At 39.9% G+C, this 13,734-nt stretch overlaps 1 protein-coding gene across 1 annotated transcript; it reads left to right on the top strand.

Annotated features, from left to right (window-relative positions):
• Positions 1–1,146: 1,146 nt before the first annotated feature.
• Positions 1,147–13,647, top strand: LOC309691323 (endothelin receptor type B-like). Its single transcript, XM_082508940.1, has 9 exons — positions 1,147–1,313; positions 4,530–5,035; positions 6,309–6,421; positions 6,507–6,711; positions 10,045–10,194; positions 10,498–10,631; positions 10,720–10,828; positions 10,916–10,988; positions 11,090–13,647. Exons 2-9 carry the CDS (start codon positions 4,649–4,651, stop codon positions 11,194–11,196), a joined length of 1,278 nt encoding a protein of 425 aa, XP_082365066.1. The 5' UTR covers positions 1,147–1,313; positions 4,530–4,648; the 3' UTR covers positions 11,197–13,647.
• Positions 13,648–13,734: the final 87 nt, after the last annotated feature.

Genomic DNA, 13,734 nt, shown 5'->3' with positions numbered 1-13,734 from the left:
CACAGAAAGGTCCTTTGTTTTGTGTGTGTGTGTGTGTGTGTGTGTTGTGAAGGATTCACACATGCAGAGGGTAAGTGTGCAAGCATGCATTTGTTACAAAGAGAAATGATTTTATTGTTATTTTATGTTTTGAATTGTTAAACTCTAAGATTGTTAAAAAATGAAAGCACACAGTGTGTTTGTGTTTGTTTGATAATGCATGTGTTGCACCTTTTGAATACCTAAACAGCACTTAGTCATCAAACAACAATGCATGCAATAAAAACAAGTGTTAAGTTCACACCTGCAGGTTAGAGTAACAGCAAAAGGCAGATGTGAAACCCTCTGATCCTGCAGCCTGTAAAGATGTTTCCATATTAGAGTCATGCATGCAGTCATATCATAAACATAGGATACATTTTTGTAACAGCATATGTGTCACTGTTGCAACTGCCCACCCTCAATAGCCGAGTTCAGTTACAACGCTAACTTCCTCCATTTGAATAAATCATGTGAATATTTTCATTTTGTGTGTAATCATCTTTCAGTCATGTGGGCAGTAAGATAAATAATACGTTCTTTATTTGACCCATTTTGGGGGAAATGATCATAATACAGCAGTTAAAGTAATGATAAAAGATTTCACGGGGGCAGCTGTGGCGAAAGGTTGGTGGTTAAGTCCCTGGTTCCTCTAGCCTGCATGTGGAAGAAAGGCAAGTTTCCCCTGATACAACCATTGGAGTGTGAGTGTGTGGATGAATGTTATCTTTAAAAAAAAAAAAATCAGTGTGTTTTTGAATGGATGAATGAGGCTTCCCATAGGTGGTCCAGGTGAATCAGTGTTTTAATAACTGAGATATATTTGGTGCAACCCACCTCAGTTTTCCCCTGGAGATGGAGTCGATGATTCTGAAGAGGCTCATCAGTGGAGAACGGCTGAAGGCAAAAAAGATTCCCATAAAACAAGCAAACAGCAAAGGAAAGGTCATATATTACACATTTATTATTTTGCGGGAACAATCCGATAAGCTTTTCATCTGCAGTATTGAAAAGATGTATTTCTAAAGTCTTCCTGCATTCATCCTGACAACACAATGGAAAGGATGGCTGTGTCTGATTGGCTGCTTTCGCAACCTCCCGGCTTGGGTATTTAACCCCCTCGACTTGTCGGGAGGCTGCTCAGAGCGCAGGCGGAGCAGGGAGGAGAGGTTTTACGCACAGCTAAGCACGGTGTGAACTCTGAACGCCAGGAACTCACACAAACAGCTTCGGGCCAATCAGAGGAATATTGATCTAAAACGTTGAGTTTGAGCACATCATAACAGCGCGGTCCGGTAAGTCGAGTGAAGCTGGTATTAATTTAATAATTAACATTTGATTCAATTTAAATATGGAGAGGCAACAACAAATGTATGTTATGTTATACTAGACTACAATCTATCTATCTATCTATCTATCTATCTATCTATCTATCTATCTATCTATCTATCTATCTATCTATCTATCTATCTATCTATCTATCTATCTATCTATCTATCTATCTATCTATCTGCAGTTTTGTGTATATATTAACTGCTCTTGTGCGTCTGCTACTGCATTCTCCGGGCTTTTTGAAGTTTGCACTTTGCATGCCAAATATGTTTTGTTGCCATGTCATAGAGTTTTATATTTACTGCTTTGAACCCCATTCAGTCCTTTGTGCCGGACTTGATGAATGCTTTAACCTACTTTCAGCCTGCCCTCTGATGCTCCTGCATGATCGTGTAGTTTTCGGACAGCTGCAGAGCTGAAAACGAGCGGCTTGTGCGCCGCATCACCAGCTGATCTCAGGCTGCGACCTTTGTCGCTTCCAGAACCTGCAAGCGCGCAGGCTTTGTCTTTAAAATGTGTGGCATGAATGCATCACAACACCATCAAAAGAGTAAAGCTTTGAAGAGCTTTTCCTTCTTGCTAGAGAGGATTTATCGGATCTTTTCACCCTGGAGATCCTGCAGGGCACTGTCGGAGAAACATTTAACACTTTAATAGGGATTTTTTTTTTTAAAGGAGGCTGTTTAACTATTACCTAAATTCAGGTTCGGTGGATTTGGAAACATTTGGAAGCATTGGTTTTTATCCCCTCACAGCCATGTAAAACGGCACTGTGATGATGTGCACATGATTTTAGACATTGCGCTTCTAAACAGCAGGGACAACGTGACGATGTTCAACAAATATTCCCATAAACTTTACTTATGCGGGATTTGTTTGCTCGGATATACAAGCTCCCAAGCTTTTTGTCTAAAAATACAGTTTTCAGGTTTATGCGCACTGTGTTCTCACTTTAAAAAAAAAATGCATAACTTTCAGCGGCTGTATTCTGCCGCAGGGAATCATTTCAGTCATAAAGGCATGCGAAGCTTTATCTGATTGTTGCACTTTTATTGCCAACTAATTATCTAGCCAGCGCTATAAAATTAATGATAAAATGAAGCCACCTCCTTTCCACAGCTTGGGATGAAAACCACATGTTGCTTTCAACAGTCACATTTATTGTGTGCTGCTCGGATAATTCAGAATGTGAAGATCCAAGAAAATTAAGACAGTTTGATGTCATTTCCTCACATCATGGACATCCTGGAAATTTATGCTGAGGATAAATGCTTCCTAAAATCTTCCTGCCATCTCTTACTTTGAGGTCACTCTCATGACTTCTGCCCTCTTCTTCATTGTAGCTCAGATACCCCCCTCCTTCATTCTGGCTCTCCCTTTCCTGTGCATTCCTCCCTATTTTATTGTCCTTCCAAATTGTACGGTAGATCAAGTTGTCAGTTTTCTCCTGTCCTGGCCTCTTGTGTCTTCCTGCATTTCATTGTTTTTAAAAACACAGTTTTCAACACTTCTCTGCGCTCCCACCTTCAGCCCCCACGCACAGGCATACACTATCTGACCACCGCAATATCCCTTCCACTGCTGCTCAGCTGGTTGCCAACATTCCCCCTCCCTCTCTCTCAACCTCTTCAGATGTGGAGCCAGCAGAGCTAAAGGTTGGAGATGGTCTCTAAAGCCAAATCTATTAGATTAAGAGGATCGGGCCAGTTAAAACTCAGGTTTCCAATTAAATCAGACAATTCTGCTCTAACATAGCCTAATGAGCTGCCATGTTACACAACACAAAGGCATCATTCACATGACCGAGACATACGTTTGGACGATGGCCACATTTTTCAAAACTGATTTCTTGTGATATGTGTGTGAGTTGACCCATGTGATTTTCTGCCTTTGTGTGTGAGAACAGAACCAACTAGTGTTTTTCAGTCAAATGCATTTATGAATAGCAGTTGTCTTTGAGCGAGTGTGTGTGTGTGCATGCGCTCAAGCGTATGTTGCTTCTTTTAGTGCAACTGCATTAAATTTTGCAAATGCAAGTGTATTCTGACATGATTATTTAAAAGTAACCCTGTGTGTCCGCAAATTGTTGCCTTTCCAAACCATCATGTCAAAGAGGTTTGCTCATCTGCGCCAAGATGAAGATTGTACCCATGTGTGTGTGAGTGTGTCTGTGTGGTGTGTGAGCGTGTGTGTACGTCTTCACCCCGATAGCATGTCTCTATAGACGCGGTTGTATTCGTCAATCAGCCCATTTATCCCTCCATGCTCCAGGCCATTCTGAGGGTGTGTGTGTGGTGGGGGGGGCATGATTCTTGAGAGGGCTCATAGCCAAGTTAGAGTCCTCTATGAGTGAAAGAAAGAATCAATGTTAGAGCGCACGGGACACACAAACACTGTTTTCATCAATATTTCATCCCTCCTGCTCCCTTTGTTCACCAGCCTTTATTTTACAGCTTCTTTTTCATCGCATAAAAACGCTGCTTTGATGATGTGTTTAATATACGTGCACATGTACTCAGTTAAATATATTGTGACGCCTGTTGATTCAAGAGCAAATTGCTTACTCAGGATTGTGCTTGAAATGTTTGCTTTGTTTTATAATTACTGGATCGAGCGACAATAGGCTGGCTCAATGGTGTGGGGATGATTTTGCTCTTAGTTGATCCATGAACATACTGCAGGGGTCGCTGAGATTGTTAAACGGGTTTCTTTTTTTTAATTTCTTCAAAAAAAGAATTTTCACCATAAACCAAAGCACAGGAGAAATTTAAATTTGCACCTGGTGATGTTGGTCATGCTCAGAGGGGCATTATTATATGTAATAAACTTTTTAATAATCCATTCAGTAGTTATTTTTATAATTATTTGGTACAGAACTGTAAATGTGAACCCCAAGTTGAAAAATCACAGGATCAGCAACAAGTACATATTTTATAGGGTAAACAAAAACACAGACGTGCTTTTGGCGTTCTAGATGAATCAAAAGTCATCCTCTTCAAACCATAAATATCTTTTTATGCGCCCTGAGAATCTAACATTTGTTAGAAATACTTTAGGCCAAAGCGGTGAACTCACCATCGTTGCTGGTTTTCACCTCAGCATGCATTCTGGAAGGCTTGTCTTCATTTCACACATGCAGCAAGTTTTCTGTTTTGATGGTTGAACTATTTTCTCTGCAGGACAACTTGGACTCAGACGTTGCCAGCTGTGGAGCAAGACCCAGTGGGTGGATGCGTGTGTGTGCCTTAAGTGTTTGTTTTCTTACTTCTGTGCACCTTTGGGTGAGGCTTCTGTGAAGATGAGGGCCATCACACTGCTGTGTCTTCTGATGGTTGCGGAGGCTGCAGCCTCCAGGTTCGTCCGTGACTCCCAAAGTGGGCTTGAAGCTTTAGAACCCGGCAACAACAACGCATCAGTTGTTCTTCCACCCTCGCAGCCGGGCCGACCACGGAGCTCGCACCCCCCCATGTGCATAAACCCCACGGAGATCAAGCAAGCCTTCAAATATGTGAACACCATCATATCCTGCCTGATCTTTGTCGTGGGAATCATTGGCAACTCAACACTGCTCAGGATCATATATAAGAACAAATGTATGAGGAATGGACCCAATGTACTCATTGGCAGCTTGGCACTGGGAGACCTGTTATATATTGTCATCGCCATCCCCATCAATGTGTACAAGGTAACCAGATTTATACTATGTGTCTTTATGATTCTTCTCATAGTTTAACATCGACTGTACATAAAAGATGGACATAGCTACATTACCCACTGGTTGCTGGATTACCCCTCTGCCAGCTATGAGTCTGTTTGTCTGTTGTTTTTTGTGGCTTCATTTTGGAGTTTGTCACTTTAATGTGATCTCTGTCTCTCAGGTCTCTAATTCAGAAACTGTTTGCTGTGTTAAAATCACACAGTTATATCTTTGAATAAAATTCAATTCACTGTTAATACAAGTGAAAGTTTCGCATGACAAAGTCTTCATTAAATAATTTAGCTGACTTACACAATATGTAGAAACTTAATATTGATTCAGTTTATTACCAAAGCTGAGGATGCATCTAGTATTTTACTTTAGTATTACTTCAAGCTAAAGCAGTTTACATTGCCTAAAATGTAAACCTGATAATTGCAATTTTTTCTGCCGGAGGTTTCTTCCTGTTAAAAGGGAGTTTTTCCTTCCCACTGTCGCCAAAGTGCTTGCTCATAGGGGGTCATATGATTGTTGGGTTTTTCTCTGTATCTATCTCTGTATCAAAAGTTGCCTTGAGGCAACTTTTGTTGTGATTTGGCGCTATATAAATAAAATTGAATTGAATTGAATAAATAAATCAGGTTTATTTATTGCTTTGTAAGATTTGATGTTGCAGACTTGTCTACCTAAAACTTCAAGGGATTGTCAAACCCATAAAAAGGCAGATGTAAAGTGTTATGCTAGGATTTTCATAGAAAGGACTTTATTCACTTGCACTATCCAATGGTCAGAGATTTTAGTGCAGCCAGACAATCCCAGCCTGCAAGAGCTTATTAAACCAAAAAACAATATTTGAAACTTTTTTGTGGGAGTATTAAGATGCATTTCAACTTTTTGATTTAATGAAGAAACATTTAGAGTGCGAAGGCTTTACAACCTCTGATAGATTAGCGAACAGTACAGATTGCTGTGAGCAGCTGAAAAATATAAAGTCCCTTCTGATATTCAGATGTGTGGCCATAATTTGTTGTTACACATGCTGTCCTGACCCTGAGCAGAACTTATTGCCCCTGGGAGATGGACTTGGCAGTCACGAGGAACATGCTGTTGTTGCTTTTGGCATTAGAAGCTGTATTAATGAAAGAAGACACGAGGAAAGAAGGACCCCTAAATGGACCTCAAAGAGGTCTGCCCGCATGTTTACACAGGTGAACTTCTTACATTTACAAAACTCTCTCCTCTCCGTCTCTTTTTCCTGCAGCTGTTAGCCGAGGACTGGCCATTTGGCGTGTACGTCTGTAAGCTGATGCCGTTCATCCAGAAAGCGTCGGTGGGAATCACCGTCCTCAGCTTGTGCGCACTCAGTATTGACCGGTGAGTACACCACTACTCCACACACATACATAGACACTGACAAGTGTTAGTATTAAAAGCAGCTAATGGATGTCTCTGTTTATAGCTACCATGCAGTGACATCATGGAGCAGGGTGAAAGGGATGGGAATCCCACTGTGGAAAGCTGTGGAGGTGACACTGATCTGGCTGCTTGCTGTGGTGCTGGCAGTTCCCGAGGCGCTCGCATTCGACATGTTGGAGATACCATACAGAGGCACCAAGCTGAGGGTTTGCCTGTTGCATCCAGAACAGACCACAAGCTTTATGAAGGTAACCACCAGATTGTCACAGTCAAGTCAAAATTTACAGCATCACAATGTAGAGGTCACCAGTATGAGGTGGAAAAACTGCACAAGTACTTTTTATATAAATGTATTAAGGTCATAAGGTGTTAGTTGTTGCAAAAAGGTGTCCTTTGCTACCTTCGGTTTCCCAATTTTCATCACTGTGCACAGAAATTAACAAGATATTGTTAAACTCTTCTATAGTAAATACAGAACTACATTTTGGCCTATACTCTTATTTCTGCAACATGATCACGTTGTCCACCATGTTAATTTGGGCTGTCAGCTTGATAGCATTCTCTAAAAATCACTTAAACACTGGGCTAACAACTGGCAATGATGACATTCTCATTAAAATGCAGGACACTTAACACAATAAATAACATACAAGCTCTTCCTCCCCTCACCCCCAGCCAGTAACTGCAGATGGCTCCCTGAGCCTGGTTCTACTGGAGGTTTCTTCCTGTTAACGGGAGTTTTTTCACCCCACTGTCACCAAGTGCTTTGCTCAGAGGAGGTCATGTGATTGTTGGATAGTTTTCTCTGTATTATTGTAGGATCTTTATCTTACAATATAAGGAGCCTTGAGACAACTATTATTGCGATTTGGTGCTATATAAATAAAACTGAATTAAATTAAAGGTGACTAGTGTTTTGCTATAAACAGAATAAATTTGAGATATGCTAAACTAAGGGTGTCATAACATTATAATTTATACCATGAGTTCGCAAAACAGATGATAAACAGCCTGAGAAATACGAAGTGTAGAAACAACAACATGTCTCAGGCATTTTGCCTTCAGTACAGAAAAACTAAACTGTTGTAAATCGAAGAAATGCATCAGCACAGCTCCATGTGTTGATCACAGAACATCAGTTTGCCCGGGGAAGTCGTGTGTAATATTTGTTGGCAAGAATGTGGTAAGAGTTAGATTCCAGGCTGAACCTAATTTATAGCAGAAAGAGCTTAAAATGATGTAGGTACCTTCTTGAAACGTTGTGGATGTACCTCACAGAACTCCTGTTCGCTTATTAAAGCCTCCCGTGGGCTACATTAACTTGCAGCTGCACATTATTCCCACTTACATCAGTGGTCTACACCAAAAGTGGAAAAAAATCCACTGTTCTGTTTTGTAATTTTTTAAAGAAAGCGATCGGGATCTGCGCTAAACTAAAATAGCTTCTTCTTTCCACCATGTCCTTTGTCCTTTTGCACCGACGTTCATAAAATCGAGTTTGTTAGTCTTTGAATAATCCTGCCAACAATTACAGACAGGGTGGCAGTTTAAAGAAGAAGAACAACACACAATATCTAAGTTAGGCGATGGGCCACCATGTGCTTCTAGAACAGTTTCAGTGTGCCTTGTCATTGGTGATTCACATTATTATAAACTCATCAAATCACACGACGACCCCTCTGCAGATAGGTGAAACTGCTGCAGCTGATCAGAGAGGAAGTGACCTCTCCCGTCAGGACTAAAATGTTTGATGCTGCCGGGTCAAAGGTTCAGATTTTTCCTTTAATTTGTCTGCCGTCTGAACCTCCGCCTTAGCTGAGAAAATATGAAAACCAGCAACATGGAAAAACTCCAAACAGCTGGATACTTACATCTTTCTGAGATATATGATCTAAACAACTTCAGTTTGGCAGAGAGGAGTTATGTATCAATTCAAAATGTTTGATAGGGATTATTAAACTTTCCCACAAACACATGGTCAAAGTTATCCAGCATGTTGATTTGGATCTGTTAGGATTGGGCTGAGGGGGAATAAACCCCTTGGATTCTATTCAGCTTGCACCTGATGTTACTTTCGAGTGCAAATGTCAACAGAATGGTTCTCTTCAAAGTAAAGCGCCTGGACAGCAATGATACAATTAGAGTGTTTCTTTAATCAGGTTCCTTTTATCACTCTGCCAGTAAGTTATTAGTGACAGCAAAGAAATGCAATACAACACACTGCAGGCAAAACATGTCAAATTACTTTTTCACAGTTCATTGATAAAGCCACGCAGCAGGATCAAAATCACAAAGATATTTTGGTTCTTTTAAATCTGAAGGAAGGAACCACACAGTTCAGTGGAAACAAAGCAGGAAGCTGGCTTTTAATGTGTCATCAGGATTTGAATTATCTTATAAACCTACAATGTCAGCTTTGATCAATAGTCAGATTTAAGCTGATTATTGCTATGAATCAAGGTACTGTTTATTAGTCATAAGCCACTCCTCATTTCTTTACAATCTCTAGGAAACCAGAGTTTCTGTTATTTTTTTTAAGTCCTCCAGGCTTTCTGAAGGTTTTTCAAAGTTTTTATTTAGTTTGGACATCGCCTGCATCATCACACATTTTTAGTCCGGTCCTTGTGCCTAAACATTTTTAGAGGATCTTTTTTTCCCTTTGTTTTTTCATTTGTTAAACTGCTTAACATTAATCTATGAGGGATGAGTAAATGTTGTCTACACATAACAGTCAACTTGGCAAAAAAACAGTTTAAATTGTATCGTTAGGCACTTTTTTAAATGCAGCCTGTCATAAAAACCACATTATTTGTTCTCATTTCTTGAGCTGAATTAAAAAAGAAAAAAACAGAAAAACACAGCAAAGTTTTTGAAGCCAAATAATGTTTGCATTAAAATAATATTCTGCACCATCAAGGTGTTTCCCAAAAACATGTTTTGGTGCAAAAGAAGTGGCTGGCCTAAAAAAAAAGATGTATCCAATTATCTATGTCAGAGGAATCGTATCTGAAAATTATGTCCTTAAGAAATAAGAAAGTCATCATCAGCATGTATGTAAAAGTTCAGTGTCTGCAGCATCTGTAAAACACCGTGGAGGCTCTGTCATGTTTTGGCTTTCAAGGTTGTTGCAATTTTACAAACTCGTATTTTTCCTTGTATGCTGTATTTCCATGTATGTTTTCACCTATTTCCACTTTTCCTAGGAAAATTTTTTTTTAAAAACAGAGGGGTGGCTCAAGACTTTTGCACAGTACTGTAAAATATAATACACACAATTTTATGTTGGTTTAACAAAGTAAATATTCAAGCTGAAATATCAGCAACAATATCAACATTATCCATATAAGCAAAGATTAGCAAAGACGCAGCTAATCCACCAAAGACGTACAACAGGCCAGGAAAACAGTGATTATGTTGATGACGCAGAGTTCTGGGAAACTTGTGGATCAAATGAGATACAAATGGATTTATGTACTTAGACCAAAGTTGCACTGTACCTGCCTCTTACAGGTTTAACATGACATTATCTTGAAAAATAGATATGTATTTTTTCCAGTACCCTTGTTTTGTTTTTTTCCCAGTTCTACAAGGAAGCGAAGGACTGGTGGCTGTTTGGCTTCTATTTCTGTTTCCCTCTGGTCTGCACGGGAATCTTCTACACTCTCATGTCCTGTGAGATGCTCAGCCGCAAAAAAGGCATGCGCATCGCACTCAATGACCACATGAAGCAGGTAGAGATGCAGATGACAGCCATGCTGGGAACCATTACACTGATTAGCTTATGCAATGGCGATGTCTGCTATAATTTACAAGAATCACTTCTTCTCAGAGAGTACTGGTCACTCAAACTAATGACTAAATTCACTGGCACAGTGGATCTTTATATTAGTTTGTGAAATACAGCTAACCAATGACAGCAAAAACTTTCTTTCTGTACACCACACATTACAGTAACCTGTGAATTGTGATTAGATCAAGAGCTGGGTATGGTCACCTTACTGTTCCTCTGATTTCTTTGTGTGTGTGTGCTGCAGAGGAGGGAAGTAGCAAAGACAGTGTTCTGCTTGGTATTGATTTTTGCTTTCTGCTGGCTGCCCCTTCATCTCAGCCGTATTCTGAAGAAAACAATCTATGAGGAGGATGACCCCGACCGCTGTGAGCTGCTCAGGTAGGCACGTAGATAGCCAGTGCGATTGTTCTCCATTCTGAACCTTCCTGTAGTCTTGCATGTAAACCTTGGCTTTTTTATCTGTCAGTTTCCTGTTAGTGATGGATTACATTGGAATCAACATGGCCTCCATAAACTCCTGCATTAACCCGATTGCCCTCTACTTTGTCAGCCAAAAGTTTAAAAACTGTTTCCAGGTATGCAATAAAATTACAAATGTGGTTTTACAAGAAAACCTATTTGTCAAAAGTCTAAACCTTATATATTTTTTTGCTGTTTCGTAGTCTTGCCTGTGTTGCTGGTGTTACAGAACATCTCATCTGGATGACCAAGGACGCTGGAAGGGCTCATGCCACGGTAACGGACTAGACCGCTCCAGCTCCCGTTCCAGTCAGAAATACACAAGCTCTTCATAAATGCAAACACACTAATTGCACACCTCCTCCTGTACACACCAGTGCTCCCATCAGGGACAAACAGCAGTCTCAGTGCCAACAAACTGGCCTTCAGATCAGAGTCAGAAGGGGAACCTGGAGTCACTTCTACAGGACTCGCCGCAGACTGAAAGACTCAAAGATCAACCCCAAAATGCTGATGAAATAATGGAAGTGTGCCTCCTCAGGCTGTAATAGTAAATGCAAAAGCTTTGATGAAACCGATGCTACATAAACACGTTCATATTCCTACGCTGAGGCCTCTCTAGAGGACAACTCGGTGACACTAAAAATGCATTTATACAGAATGTTTATTCAAACCACTATGTAAATGTATGTACAGTATTATTTACATATAGAGTGCAAACTTACCATCATATTTATCCTTAGTACTTTGTGTAGCTATGAATAAGCACTGAAAAACACTACCTGTTGAAGCTTTATTACCTCACGGGGAAAGCTAGAGGGAAACTGTGACCCTTAGTAATTTTACAATGTAGCTTCTATTTTTCTAAGAAAACAACACAAAGCACACGGAGAGCTTGTGTTACCTAAAGACGTGAGGTGTCCACGTGTTATTATTGCCAAATATTTCACCTCTATCGGAGAGCAGTAATGTTTCTGTGGCTGGAAATTAGTCTGAAAATGCTTTGTGAGAGCTGTTTAAGTAATACATTTCTGAGCCATGTAAAAGCTTTTGGGAAGGAAAAAGAAATTTGCTGGTTAAGCTGTATGTAAGTGAATGATTTAAAAACTCACATAACAAGGGAAGGTTAAAAAGTTCCACAACACAGCCCATAAAAAGCTGAGGTCAGACATGACTTAAATGAGGCATCATGGACCTGTAACTTGTGCAGAGAGCAACCATCGACTTTTGTTTCAAACAGACTCAGCTTTTATGTTGAGGATCGTTACTAGGAATGACAGCTGGGTGCTCAGACCCAGAGACCAAACGGGAAATTGCAGTGGAAGAGCTTGCAGCTTTGAACGAGGAGTGTGACCAGGAGCACACATATTCTTCTTATTATCATTATTATCTATTTTTTAAACAGTAAATTAGTCTCCCAGGGTCAGACAGTCGAAGCAGGGCTGGGCTGTAATGTCCTGAGTAGGGTTTTCGCGATACTAGAATTCCGACACTCAGGAAAATACTCAATACCTGATGCTATTTCTAACACCGCAGATGAAAAAATGACAAAATAGGCATACTTCTTTTAAAATATTAGAACAATGCTGGTTCATGCAAAGGATTGAACCACAGCCCTGTTCATTTTCTGTGCTTCTGTCGACTTAGTCCCACGTTTTTGTTGCTGAACAGAGTTGAAGAGTAGGCTGCCAGTGAGAAATGAAACTGTTTTTTTACAAAAACAACTGTGCCTTCGTGTTAAATTAACAGTCCAATAACTTTACAGACAGGCAGGACTGATAAAATCTGCTGCCTAGCTCCAAAATTACCGTTAATATTTCATTATTAGCCATAGCTGCTAGCTTAATGATAACAGACAACTAACGTGGGTTAGCTGCTAACAGTTAAATGGCTAATGCTAACATTTATGCCAGTCAGATTAATGTTTGTGTTAACTAAGTAATACTAAATGTGTTTGAAACAGGAGTTTTACTGACCTCTCAAACTTCCTCAGAAAGACAGGATATAAATTAAGATGCTTTGCAGAGTCTGTTGATGCGTTCAGCTGCTAGTGGGGGGAGGGGCCGTGCTGCATGAACTTGTCTGTCTAGACTTCTGTGGTGAGTCTTTGTAGAGCCTGCAAAGTCACCTGTGTAACTGACCAATGTCATTGCCAGCATTTGTGTATGTGCAAGTGCATTACATGTTAATTACCCCGTGGCTGTGTCTCTGTTTGTATGCCAGCCAACAGAAACAAACAAAACGCTTTTTGAAGAAAAATCTAATCTAATCTAACGTCATCTCACAATGAGAAGGATAAAGGTAGCTGAAAGTAAAGTGAATACAAGCACTTAATAATCACATATAAATCTAATATAAAAACTCCCCATCAGAAGGAACACATTTATTCTGTATTCACAACATTGTCACTTGGGGAGAAAAAATTGCATGTTACAGTTCATTTTAAGAAAATGGGACAGTGCCAATATTAATAACACTCAGTCCAGTGATAAAGAAAAGCCTAGGATGAACCCATTTTATGTAGCGTAATTTCAGTACAGTGTTTCTAAGATGTGGTTAGAAACGCTTTCACTGTTCTCAGTAATCGTGAAATGTGCGTATTCTGAGAATCCAGACAACGTGTTTGCCGTCATTTGGAAGACTGAAATAGAGCACACTGAAATATGTTTATCATTTTAACACCTGGACACAACATCAATCAAGTCAGCTGATCATGCAGTATGTGACTCATTAAAATCTATTTCTTGCCATTTTGAGCCTGCTTTCAGCTGCATCTAAGTGATTGTACAACTTTGTAAGTTTCCTTTGTAAGTGGGACCAACAAGCTGAGACACGTCGGTAATTTGACCTGGACGATCAAGTTAAATGTTTATATCCCCTTATGTCTGAAATCACATTTATATTAGTATGCAGTAATAAATATCATTTTATAGCACTTGTGTTGTTTGAGGGTTTTTGTTTGAGTCATTACAGGTCAGTAGAGATGCCATCAAAAATTGACACAATACAACATGTTACATAA

This window comes from Aulonocara stuartgranti (assembly GCF_965226115.1).
Source record: "Aulonocara stuartgranti genome assembly, chromosome: 2".
NCBI lineage: Eukaryota > Metazoa > Chordata > Actinopteri > Cichliformes > Cichlidae > Aulonocara > Aulonocara stuartgranti.
This window is presented reverse-complemented; position numbering and strand designations above follow the sequence as displayed.

Bases quoted from the DNA above. Each gene is read 5' to 3' on its own strand.
- LOC309691323 (XM_082508940.1), top strand. From the start codon at position 4,649: ATGAGGGCCATCACACTGCTGTGTCTTCTGATGGTTGCGGAGGCTGCA. The intron at 6,712-10,044 runs GTAACCACCAGA...TTTTTTTCCCAG, and splicing joins AGACCACAAGCTTTATGAAG to TTCTACAAGGAAGCGAAGGA. The intron at 10,829-10,915 runs GTATGCAATAAA...GCTGTTTCGTAG, and splicing joins AGTTTAAAAACTGTTTCCAG to TCTTGCCTGTGTTGCTGGTG.